General features: G+C 27.0%; 1 protein-coding gene across 4 annotated transcripts; it reads right to left on the reverse strand.

Moving 5' to 3' along the window:
- Nucleotides 1–1,597: 1,597 nt before the first annotated feature.
- LOC145194942 (uncharacterized) lies at nt 1,598–12,491 on the reverse strand. 4 transcript variants are annotated; one of them, XM_090070611.1, is made up of 17 exons: nt 12,344–12,491; nt 11,967–12,122; nt 11,448–11,540; nt 10,232–10,444; nt 9,209–9,316; nt 7,731–8,790; nt 4,963–5,019; nt 4,549–4,692; nt 4,268–4,420; nt 3,934–4,013; nt 3,764–3,850; nt 3,476–3,566; nt 3,127–3,346; nt 2,797–2,928; nt 2,519–2,610; nt 2,053–2,104; nt 1,598–1,971 (listed from the first exon to the last, which is right to left on the reverse strand). In XM_090070611.1, exons 2-17 carry the CDS (start codon nt 12,069–12,071, stop codon nt 1,791–1,793), a joined length of 2,868 nt encoding a protein of 955 aa, XP_089926737.1. In that variant the 5' UTR covers nt 12,072–12,122; nt 12,344–12,491; the 3' UTR covers nt 1,598–1,790. The 4 variants fall into 4 exon arrangements, with proteins under 4 accessions (XP_089926737.1, XP_089926736.1, XP_089926738.1 ...); XM_090070610.1 differs by having other exon boundaries at nt 2,519–2,634; XM_090070612.1 differs by lacking the exons at nt 1,598–1,971; nt 2,053–2,104; nt 2,519–2,610 and having other exon boundaries at nt 3,131–3,346.

The following is a 12,491-nucleotide window of genomic DNA, read 5'->3' on the forward strand; positions in this document are numbered from 1 at the left end:
GTCAAGCGTTCGCTAGTTATCAAATTTTTCCCATAATACTTTATGGGTAAATGAAGAAAAGTGGATGGTTTGATACTGCTCTCATGGAGAAAATTTGGGTTGAAGTTGAGTGTACCCCTATTTTGTTTCAAGGAGGATTGAGTAGTTCTACAAAGGAAGATCGTGATTCTTGGTGGGATGGGCATACTCAGGCTCTAGGTCGATGAAATCAGTTGCATCATTACAGAGGAGCCACTGGCGAAGGCCAACCAATAATTTTCATAAATATGTTTTTTTTTTATGTCTATTTTTTTAAATTTTATTTTCAAAACGCGAACGTTACAGAAATACACCAGACTCAGGGTTTACTTTAAACATTGGGGTCTAACTTTAAACATCAACATTAAATGGCGATCCTTAAAAAGAAAAACCACAACCTACCGCCCCCATTCTCTCAAAGAATTTTGTTCTACAGCGTTGTTGAATTATTAATGATTTTATTGCTCATAGTGCTACTTTTTTAAATATAAGTTTAAACTTCTGTCGTTTGATGACTCATGAAAAATAAAATGAGTAAAAAAAGCATCTAATGCAAGTAAATTCTCAGCCATCTTAAGATCAAACGATTTAAAAGTTGCAGTCTTATTAAAATTGTCTTTATCAACAAAGAATAAACAAATAATGAGAAAGTTTGAAAAAGTTGTTAAACATCTTCAGTGTCATCATAAAATTGTATCTTTCATGAAATAGTGATGAATGATGCATCAATAAAGTTTAATGTTTTTGTACTACTATAAAATGCTTTTCATGATACACTTTAAGTCGAAATTTTGCTTTAATATTTAAAACCTCGTTAAATACGTCCGATAAAACGAAGAAAAAACAGTTTTCAATCTATAAAGGTTTTAAAGAGGGTTTGTCCAGTTTGTACCGAGACATTATTATTATCGGTAGGAAGAGAGTGCAGAGATTTTGAATTATAAACTCTTAAAACCCAACATAATTTAGACTAAGGTTGCTTAATGTTTTATACGTTAGAAGTTAAAATATTTGATAAAAAACAATAATTAGTAAATATATATATGCCGTATCCTATTGAATTTCGTACGTAGTAATTTATAAAAATAAAGTTTTTATAAACTGCAACATAATTACCAAAAAAAAATTCCTGTTTTTAAATATAGTTGGTTGCACTTCATTAAATCTTTCGCAAGATATTTAGAGAAAAATTTTAAAACTTTATAATCTTTTCATTTTATTAAGCTTTTGACACGAAAAACAACAAGCGTCTCTATTTTCAAATGTATAAAGTTTGATCGTAAAAAGATGGTGTAAAACAAAGTTTTACATTTCTTGGAATCAGAATAATTACATTAAAAATCTTTATTTAATAAAAAGCACATTTTTTAGCATACAAATGTACAAAACATCGAGTATAAAAATAAATAATACTAAAATATATAACACCGCTGCAGATTTTCGGTAAAAAAAAACACCGATTATAACCGAACCGAAAGTAACGATGATTTTAAGAGAATATAAAAAATCTTAACTAAGCAATCGAAAACATAATTAGTATGAATGCAAAAAAAAAGAAAAAAAAAAAGAAAGAGATTGGAGAAGAATTATTCGTTGACTCTTCAGCAGGAAAAAAACAACTGAGTTGTTACTATTGCAAATTGACAATACCTTATAAAAGATATATATTTAAAACATCCTTTAAAAAACTCCCTTAAATCCGCATTAATAGCGCATCATTTTATAGTATAAAAATTTTTTAAGTTTGAATTTTCATATTGGAGAAATGCTCACTAGATAGATTTGATGTCAAAATTAATTGGACAGCCGGGTCTAATTGCCTTTTCAAACAAAGCTTTAAGTGTTGCAGCAACAAGAACTTTTTGTTGATTTTCGGTTGCAGATGTAGATCGATACACGACACTATCTTCCACACACGGTGTAATTTTATGAGTCCACAAGTCTTTTAGCCAACTACAGCATAAAAAAAGTAAAATATATGAATTGTGCATACTAATAAGGTATAACATACACTAAAGAAAAATTGGCATTTACTTCAATAACTGTTCTTGATTATCCAAAGGAGCATTCAGATAAACCCTGACATCTGCAACAACAAAAGTTGTTATAATAAACATACTCTTACTAAAAAAGACGCGATTTATCACTTTAACGATAAACACGTCTTTTTTTAGGCACACAAAATATCAAAGAGAAAAAATTGTAAAGCAGGATATCTTATTAACTATTTTGATAAAATCTTAAACTTGGCTATTTCAGGTCAAATCTACTGCTACTGCTCCTATTTCTAATAATAGCAGCTTATCATTAAATACTTCTTTAAACCTCACAAAAATATTATACTTTTTGTTTTTAGAATAAGACTGACGTGAAAAAAACTTACAAATAGTAAACAGAGACAAATAACCGAACTTGTAGCTTAAAATATGGCCGTGTTCCTCTACAAATCTCATAATTGTTAACGCTATTAACTATGCATAATTAAAAGCGATCAATTTACCTGGGAGCTTAGAAATTAATTCAATTTTGTAAAATGTTTTGCGTAGATTTTGATAAACATCTGTCAACCATTTAATTTTTTCTAGCATGCCACTGTAAAGAAATTTTGAGTCAAATCTGAAGTAAAAAATCTGAAGTACCAATTAAAAATTCCATTAAACATTTGTTTCAAAACACAAGTAAACATAACTATTTATGAACGTAACTATTTATCAAAAGCAAAAAAGAAAAATTCTTTTACTTAAAAATGAACTTGAGATGAAAAACAAACAAACATACTTTTCACTGATGTGATGAGAAGGATAGAGGATAATCTTTTGACACAACCATTTATGAAGCAAAGCAGGTAGCAGTGAGGGTAATGACATCAACTTGAACAAGCGATAAGTCCACTGGCCAGGACTTACAACTCTAAAGAATTAACATTCAATAGAATGAAAGGACTTAACTTGATGCAGTTGCAATTCAACCTTATGAGGTGTAGTAAACAAATTTTTAGACCTATGCTAAAGTCTCAATGCCTTCTTAGAATAATTTTTTTTAAAAAAAAAAGGTTTAAAAAGTAAATGAACAAAAATAAAAACTTTGGTAAAAAAATTTAAATTCTACTTGCTATTTGTAGCATATGCTAACACTATTGCATCTTTATGCAAACAGAATTCATCATCAGCAGAAGGAGATGTTAAACGCCTACTCATATGTCCTGGTTGAACCAAATTCATCCAATCAAAAATGAGTGTGGTAAAACCAGCTTTATCCATATAGTCAATATTAAGAGTTAGAATGAATTTTTGATTGACTGGTTTTTTGTTAACAGTATGAATGACTCCTAAAAATGCCAACAACAACAAAAAAATTAACAAGATTTCAATAGCATCAAAAATATTTTATAAGAATATTATTTAATTAAGAAGTGACAAAAATGATAGTTAATGATAGTAAATAAACAAAATGTTACCACAGTTAGCTAATTTTTTGGTGAGTTCAAGTGGATTATCTCCTTCATCAACAACCACAATTGTACAAGTGTTCTTTTGATCTTCAGTTTTCTTAAATAAAGGAATATAAGCAGTGATGGTCAATATTTGGCAATACAGAAATGAAATTGATCCTTGTAGTTGAAATCATCATTTAATATTGTAGCAAAAAGTTTGCTAAATTTTTATTTGTGCCTTTTAAACCAAAACCTATGAATTGAAAGTCTGAGTTTGATGAGGCCTTTAATTACACTATTGAGCAACATTACCTTGAACCAATTTGCTAAACATGCCACAAAATATCTTCCCTCTACAATCTCATTGACAGTGAACATTAATCTACTTTCTTGTGCTATCTAAACCAAAGTAGAAACAGATTTATCAACAGTAATTATATAAAATAAAAAGTTCATTTGGAAGTAGTGTTTAGAGAACTTACAATTCTGTTAATTTCTTCAAGCGATGGTATGGACATCATTGATGTAAAAGCCAAAGTGAGAAAATTTTTTTCTGCAGAACCTAAAAAAAAAACATGAAACTTATATTTGTAAAATAATCAGAGCAATAATAATAGCAACAGTAACAGCAATAATATTAATTATAGTTCTTTTTGAAATTTTTCTTAATTAAAGATTCACTGAAAATATTCATTATTGACTTATTTAATGTAATTACAGGAAATTATTATTGGATTATGTTTGGTTATCCAGTAACATTAATGAGCTATTATCAGTGCATCTCATTTTTGACATAAAAACTCTCTAATTTAGTACCTTTCATTTGAATTTGAATTGTGTCAGAATGGACATTGCTTTGTTGTGTCAAAACAGTTAGAACATCTGTTAATCTTTCTTCCTGAGGTAAACATTCTAGTCTCCAAACCACATCACCAAGTTTATATGACTGAATACTTTTTACAGTCAAGCCTGGAATTTTTAAATTTGGGAAATAAAATGTGAAAAACTATGCATAAACAAAAAACATAGCTGTAAATGGAAAAAGACCTTGTATTTTTAAAAGATACATAAATAATAAAGTAAGTCAGGGTAAATACCTTTATTCTGATAATATTTGGAAATACACTCTTTTTCAAATGTTTTATTGATTATTTGAGTCAAATCCTCCCAAGATATAGATGTGCAAACATCAATAAGTGAGACAAAGTCAAGATAATGATTTGTTTCCAAAAACTCACCATCTAAAAGACAAAAGAGGACAAACAAATTATTAACAAAAGCAAAAAAAGAAATATATATATATATATATATATATATATATATATATATATATATATATATATATATATATATATATATATATATATATATACACACACACACACACACATACAAAGATTAAAAAATTTCTTGGTTATCTGTACATTTATAAATTACATATCATGTTAACAATTAAAAAATGTATATGAAAACCAATAACTATTTTAAAAAGAAATTAATAGAATATCAACCTTGGTTGAAGTTCCAACCAAAATCACATTCAACCAATATTTTAAAAATGGTGCTTCCTAAAAAAATTTGCACAAAATTTGATTATTAAAAATAGATAAACAAATAGAAAAGACAGATACACAAATTATAAGTCAAACAATTAGTAGAATGGTTCGTATCTAAGTGTCAATTTGCAACTTTAAAATTATTAAAAAAAAAAAACAAACAAAAAAAAACAAAACAAAAAAAAAAACAAAAAAAACAAATACATTAAATCAGTACAAATGCAACATTGGTTTAGAACTAAACAAAAACTGAACTGACCAAAAAGTTTTAACATTTATTTTATCAATTCAATAATATTCTTAGTTATAAAAGAAAAAAGTAATAAAAATAGAAGAAAACCTTGATTTGTAGCAGTTTAAATATTTAAAATTTATGATATTTTTTGTATGTAAAATTTAAAAGTTCTTTAAAAATTACAGTTTTCTAGGATACCTTTGAACCAGAATTCTAAGATTTCTCAAAATTTTTTCTTCCTTTTAAAATATCTTTAGTAAACTTAAAAAAAAAAAAAACACTTTGATCGCTTCAATATTTTTCCATCCCATTACTTGTTATTCAATTTTAAATTTATTTTATAAGTTTGAACTTACAAAATAAAAAATAATTTGATATTTGACTTGAGCTTGATATTTCACTCTCCTTACAAAATCATAAAAATATTGTAAGGAAACTAAAATCGCAAGAAAACCACGAACAGTTTATAGGTAACACTATTAGTAATCTGAGAATATTTAGAAATGAACTTTAAGAATACTTGCCAAAGACATTTGCCTGAACAACTTAAGAACTCAAAGCACTATAGTTCATTTTTCAAAATTTAGTTTAGCATATTTCCTAGGAAATTATCTTCCTGAGGAAGTGAAATTTAATGCACATGTTAGCTCCAATTTTTTTTAATTGGAAAAAATTGTGCTTCATAGCTGTAAGAAACAAGACATCTTGCTCATTTGATGTTTGAATAAACGTGGATCGTTCTATTTTTACTATTGATTTTAGGCAGTTTGATGACACAAAATATTTTAGGCTCTCTATACACCACTGGAAACCAGATTTTGTTTTTATCCTGAGTCCATGTACATACAGGTTCTTTAAGATGAAGACCATTAAACTATGTATAAATCTAAAATTTAATACAAAAAGTTTGTTTTAGGAATTTTATAGACAGTTGATTTCCCACCCACAGGAAAAGAAACTATTAAGTGAAAAAAGAAAGAGATTAGCACAATTAATCATAAAAAGCAAGTCACCAGAACTTCAACTTTAAAATATCAAATTCTAGACTTTGCAACCTTTCTTATTATAGAGTGAGCCCTCAAGAGATTGATTACAAATATTCAAAAAAGGAAATCTAATCATAAAGTTTAAATCAGGTTTTGTTGCTAACTTTTCATGTTTGAAAACAATAATTTTAATATATTTTACATTTGTTTTAAAAAATTGAAAAAAGCTTGACAGTAAAAGCTTTTCTGGCTCTTGGCCTTAAATGATCTAAAAGTGTAACATTATAGACAATTACTTTGTACTACCCTGCATCAGGCATTATGAAACTAATGATGAAAAGTGTATTCTCCTTGTGCAATAATTATACCAGTTTATGAAAATATATACTCTAAAAATATACAACTTTTTCTAAATAACCAAACAAAAGAAATTAAAAAAAAGAGTGAACTCACTGCCCAGTGAAATTCACAACAAAAAAGAGTAAGAGTGAAAAGTAAAAAATAAAGAAGAAAACATCAGTGATTTGTATTGGGTTTGAAAACTATTTCAAACAAAAAGTTTACAAAGTTTGTAAGGAAAAGATTTTTACAAAAAAGCACAATCTGCGCTGAATTTAATCTGTTTGATGAAACAAAGGATTACTTTTTTTTTAAAATGATTTTCTTTGCTTCAAACTTTTTAACAAACAAACAAAAAATTATAAAAAACTAAATACAATTTTAAAATTAATTTAAATTATGATCCATATATTTTATTTTTCTTTGCTAAATGCAGATAACTTGTTATATGCGTTAAACAGGAGGAGGTTAGCTGAACTTTAAAATGCGATGGTTGCGTGTCCACTACTTAAATTAAAACTTTGTGGATGAGTGCACAATGCCTAAAAGAAAGGAAAGTTATTTTAAGTGCTCAAATTTAATTTGAAAAGTGTAAAAAACATTAAAAAATGTTTGCATCAATAAATTGAGCAAGGTTTTATCACTATATATCATTATTGAACCAGCATTTTATAAGTTAAACTTCACTATTAGTCATGCATCATGTACTGACCATATCAGCATTATAAGTCAAGTTAAATGTTAATATGTTAGGGTAAGTTCAGTGATGTGTTTACAGATTTTAGATTGATTCTTCATATTCATTCAGATTTTATTAAGAAATATTCCCAGTATTCTAGTCAGGTAGATTCAGAAGTAATGAAAAATGTGGTAGTAGTTTTGTTTTATGCAATTGCCCTTTGATTAGGGAAGCAAATTTTTTTTTCTAATTTCACTAATAGTACATTTTTATACCTAATGGTTTTGAACCAAGTGTATAGGTTAATTGGATATACTTTATACTTGATGTGGACATTTTAAAATGTACAAAAAAAGTCATTTCAGGGTCTGTACTTCAAAACTCAAATATAAAAATAAAAGTCAACACTCTTTAGTACTAAAACCAAAACAAAGATTTTTCTAAAATACAAAAAAAAAATGTGAATGAAAATTGTAAAGCTAACCTGAAGAAGCAGGACGAGATGGTACCATTGTCAGAGAAGTGACAGCTGATTTACGAGGCTGAAGTTGCACTGGCACTTTCACAATTGGTGTTTTTTCATTTAGCGATGAAACTCTACGAGGAGGAGCAGGGGGTAATATTCTATTATTTTTATCATCATATAAACTTACACTATGTCCTAATGAATTAGATATTAAATCATTTACTTCTTCATATGAATTGTGCTTTTGCTTAAAATTATTTTGTTGTATTTTATCGTATGTTTGGTTTGGTATACTTTCATAAGAATTTCTTTTTATTGTATCCTGTGTATTATGTATAGCATTGAAAGATCCCATATCTTCAAATGATCGTCTTTTCATTTTATTATCAATATTACTAATAAAAATATCTCTCCTTAAAGCCTGAGGTGAATTGTTAACAGCATCAGATTTTTTAACTGCAGCTAATTTTGCATGCTGTAAAAGCATTGCAGGTGGAAAAACTTTATTTTCTTCAGCAGTGGCATGATCTGAGCTATTGCTGAGTTGAATTGTAGAGGTCTTTGCTTGCCGAAATGGTATTTCAATTTGATCTTGAACCAATAAAATATCTTCATCACTGCATTCATCACTCCATTCTGGAGGCAAACGCTTACGGAGTTGATTTAACTGGAATTGTAATTTATTATTTTTTGCTCTTTCTTCATTCAATAGACGAAAAGTTTCTTTTGATGATTTCTCTGATACAGTTAACTTTGTTTCTAAGTCCAGTCTTTTCTGTTCAAGAACATGAAAATCATTAACCTGATCTTCATATGATTTAAGTTTTTCTTTAAACCTCTGTGCTTCCTTTAACATGAGTTCACTTAATAATTTATTTTTTTGTTTTTCTTTCTCTATTTCCTTTTGACATTGTTCATACTTAAGAGTTAGCTGCACTAGCTGTAAAGCAAATGCTTTACAGTCATTTACAAGATTATTAAATGTGTTATATTGCTCAAGCCTCTCATTTTCAAGAACTTTTAAAATTGAATTGCGCTCATTTTCTAACTTCACAAACTTTGCTTGCTCAACTTCTATCTAAAGACAAAACAAACATGGAAAAATAAAAAAAGTACAATTAAACAAACTTTAGAATTTTAAACATCATTGTAAAGCCTATAAATATCAAATCAAAATATTGTCATCAAATATATCTTGTAATTGCAACAAAAAAAAAAATTAGTTTTATATATTATACATATTATAGATAATAAAGACAGTGAAAACTTTGTGATTCAAATATGCATTATTTGATAAAATTCAAATATGCATTATTTGATAAAATTCAAATATGCATTATTTGATCAAAATTTTTCTAACAAGTATAGCAGAACAATTATTTTCTGATTGGAGTATAAATTACTTGCTTTGAATTTAAACAAACTATACCCAGACTTTAGCAAGTTTAGTATTATCTTTGAAACCTAAATATTGTCTGTGTAAATGCATTGTTTACTTGGTGTTGAAGCTTTTCTCTTTCCTTTTCTAGCATGTATGTCACATCATCCCCTTGGGCACGATCAACAGCATGCCGATGCTTTTCTTCAGACAGGTGCTTTAGGACCTAAATAAAAATAACTGATACTTTTAGCACACCCAAGTTAAGATGTGATAATTATATAGATGTAATAATTGCTAGACCATTCATAAAAAACTATTTAATGTACTGTTAACCTTGAATTACTTAAGAATGGAATATTAAATGTTAACCATGATAAAATACATGTTATTTAATTAGTTTAATTTATTTTCTATCATTAGGTTTTGAGTAATGAAATTACAGGTTTTATAACTCAAGACTTTTTAGAAAAATAATTTCTGCCTAAAAAATGGAATAAATACATCTGAAATTTTTTTTATTTTTGAGAAAGTTACAAAAATTTTAAATTACAGAAATTGAAATTCAGTTTGCAACTGAACACCTTTAAAAGAATATATCTAAATCATATTTTTCATAACCAGGAATAAAAACTTTATTAAACATGGTTCCTTTTCTCAAACCTAAAATGTACTAACAATTTAAATTTATCGACCATGGAAAACTTACACTTTAAAATTCAGATCGCTATAGATCATTAATTCTAAAATATTAGAAAAGGTTGCAATTAACTTAAGTGTTAACTTTTACATAGACACGTAAATTAGGAGCACACATGTAATTATGAGTTGTTTGGTTTATACTAACAGAAAGTTTCGTTATAAGTGCACTATTAATATATAGTTAGTATAAAACTTTTGCGTCTCTTAAACTATTGCGCTTAGGTATTGGTTTCTCCAGGTGCAAACTTTTTAAGTAGTAATTTTAAATTATTTTATTTGACTTTTGAAAAAGGGGCTTAATGAGTTTTTCCCCCACTTTTTATATAATAAATAATTTTAAAAAATTCATTTAATATAAAAAGTAATAAAAAAACAATTTTCACAGTTTTAAAAACAACAAATTTAATGCTTTTTAGAGTAAAATATCATAAACTCTTACTTGTTTGTGTTGTTTTTGTAATGAATTGACAATAGTTTGCATTTGCTCTGTTACCACCTGATGATAAGCTACTACATGAGTTAAATGAGCAGATGGTTCACCTAGCCACACTTCTTCATCTTCCTCATTCAAGCGTTTATCATTAGAAACTAATTGACATTCAAAATCATTTAGTAAGTTAGACAAAGGTATTGCTGTACCAGCTTCACCAGACTAAGAATTAAAAATACAGAAATATGATATCCATGAATAAATTTGTACACTTAACATCAATAATAAAATCTGCAAGTAAAACTTGCAGCCCTTGTGGGTATTAGGGAAAGTTTTGTTGTACAAATTTGAGCTATTGAATGAGCCAAACTTCAACTATAAAAATATTTTAAAATATATAACCATAAAATGAAAATTCAAAATAAACAAAATTGAGGTCAACTTTTAGGAATTTTTCACAAATTCAACCACTTGAAATGACTAATAGTTTTATGGAAATGGGTCTTCACACAACTCTTCAAAGCACCCACAAAAAAAAAAAAAAAAAAAAAAAAAAACTAAAAAAATGTGCTCCTTTTGAAGTATACAGTAAATTCTTGTATTATATTTTAGGAGAAGATAGTAGGAAACTTGAATTTCTTTATTAACTAATGTTAAAAAAACTCTATTTAACAATAGTGAATAACAAATACTTATGTTTAAAAATAGGATATTTGAAAATCATTTCTAAGATTTGAAACTTTTTTGAAAAAATTAACCAATTATACTATAGATACAAATTTCAAATTATTCAATTTATTTAAAGAATTTAAAAAATTATGCTTAACAATTTTTCCTTAGAAAATAATACTAATTGTAAAAAAGATGCAATTTATTTAATTTTAAAAGAATGAGAAATGAAGGAAACTTAAATTTTGATGTAATATATGATTATATTTACATTTATCTACTTTTTTTTTTCCTTAAAAAAAAAAGGAAATCATTTAGATAACATTTTGGTAAGTATAACATCTGAAAAAAAATAATCAAAGCTTTGTTAAAAAAAGTTCAACTTCACAAAAGGCTCATTCTAACAGTTAAAAAAAAAATTATTTACTAATGCTTTCAAAAAAAAAAAAAAAAAAAAAAAAAAAAAAGGATATCATTTGAATATAATTTTTTTGTTAATAAAAAATACTTGTCAAAGAAAAATCTATTCTTTGTTATATTAAGACATTTTGCTTACCAGTATTGCTTTTAAAAGTATATCTTTAGCTTGAAGTTCAGCTTCCATCAAACATAGAAGCTCAACCAAATCATCCTGATTCATTTCAGCAAACTACAAAAAGAGGGACACCCACCAATTAAATCCGTAATTTTTTTACCAACTACTACACACTACCAATGCTAAAATGCGTGTTTACAGAAAATGTTTATGTGATATTTAGACTAGGCTTTGATTAAAAAATTTTTTTTAAATCTTTTATATTTAAAAAAGCTTTAAACTTTTTAAACAAAGAAAAATATGGTGCTTTAATTTGGTATTATTCTGAACAATATTTGAAAAACTACCCAGTAAGACAATTCTTTACCACATCATATAAGATAATTTCATTTTTAAGAATCTTTTTTATACTACAGCTAAAGAACCTTGAGATATTAAGCAAATTTCTTAATTTGTTTTTTTCTCTCTCCCACAAACACATTGCTGTGAACTATGTATCAGTTTAACAAATATAAATGAACCTTTAGCCATAAACAATACCTTGAGATGACTTTTGAAGTCTGCTGGCTTCATAGTTCTTGTTTTCTCAACTGTTAAAAATTTGTCCTCAGAAACTGCTCTCCGTCGTAATCTTGCAGAAGCCATGATTCAAAAACTTTTTATTTAAATCGTTTCATAATTCACCAATAGAAAAATCTAACAAGAAACACTTCAATTAGATGTTATCATTTTTCTTTTATTAAACATTAGCATCCTTTATATAAAAGACAACTATGCATATCTAATAACTGTTATTTCCACTCTTACTATGCAGTTGCTCTTGGTATTAGATCATAAGTATGGTTACAGTTGTAGTTGATGCATAGATACGAGCAAGTTATTATGTATATATAGTTGCCGGAGATAAGCGTAAATACCTGCTTCAAAATTTTGGCGTTAGAATCAAATGTTTTTCCACAAACACCATTCATTTGCCTAATATAATTTATCTACAACTTTCGCCACAAAAATTTAAGTCAAACAAAACATTAAAACATCATACCGGTAGTATTTTAAAGAATAAAA

Source organism: Hydra viridissima, unplaced genomic scaffold (genome assembly GCF_058129835.1).
Source record: "Hydra viridissima isolate aposymbiotic clone 2 unplaced genomic scaffold, HvirCarnegie_v1 scaffold_13, whole genome shotgun sequence".
In the NCBI taxonomy this organism is placed as follows: Eukaryota; Metazoa; Cnidaria; class Hydrozoa; order Anthoathecata; family Hydridae; genus Hydra; species Hydra viridissima.

Bases quoted from the DNA above. Each gene is read 5' to 3' on its own strand.
- LOC145194942 (XM_090070610.1), bottom strand. From the start codon at position 12,071: ATGGCTTCTGCAAGATTACGACGGAGAGCAGTTTCTGAGGACAAATTT. The intron at 4,693-4,962 runs GTTGATATTCTA...TTTGTCTTTTAG, and splicing joins TGGTTGGAACTTCAACCAAG to ATGGTGAGTTTTTGGAAACA. The intron at 2,929-3,126 runs GTAGAATTTAAA...TTAATTCTTTAG, and splicing joins GCATATGCTACAAATAGCAA to AGTTGTAAGTCCTGGCCAGT.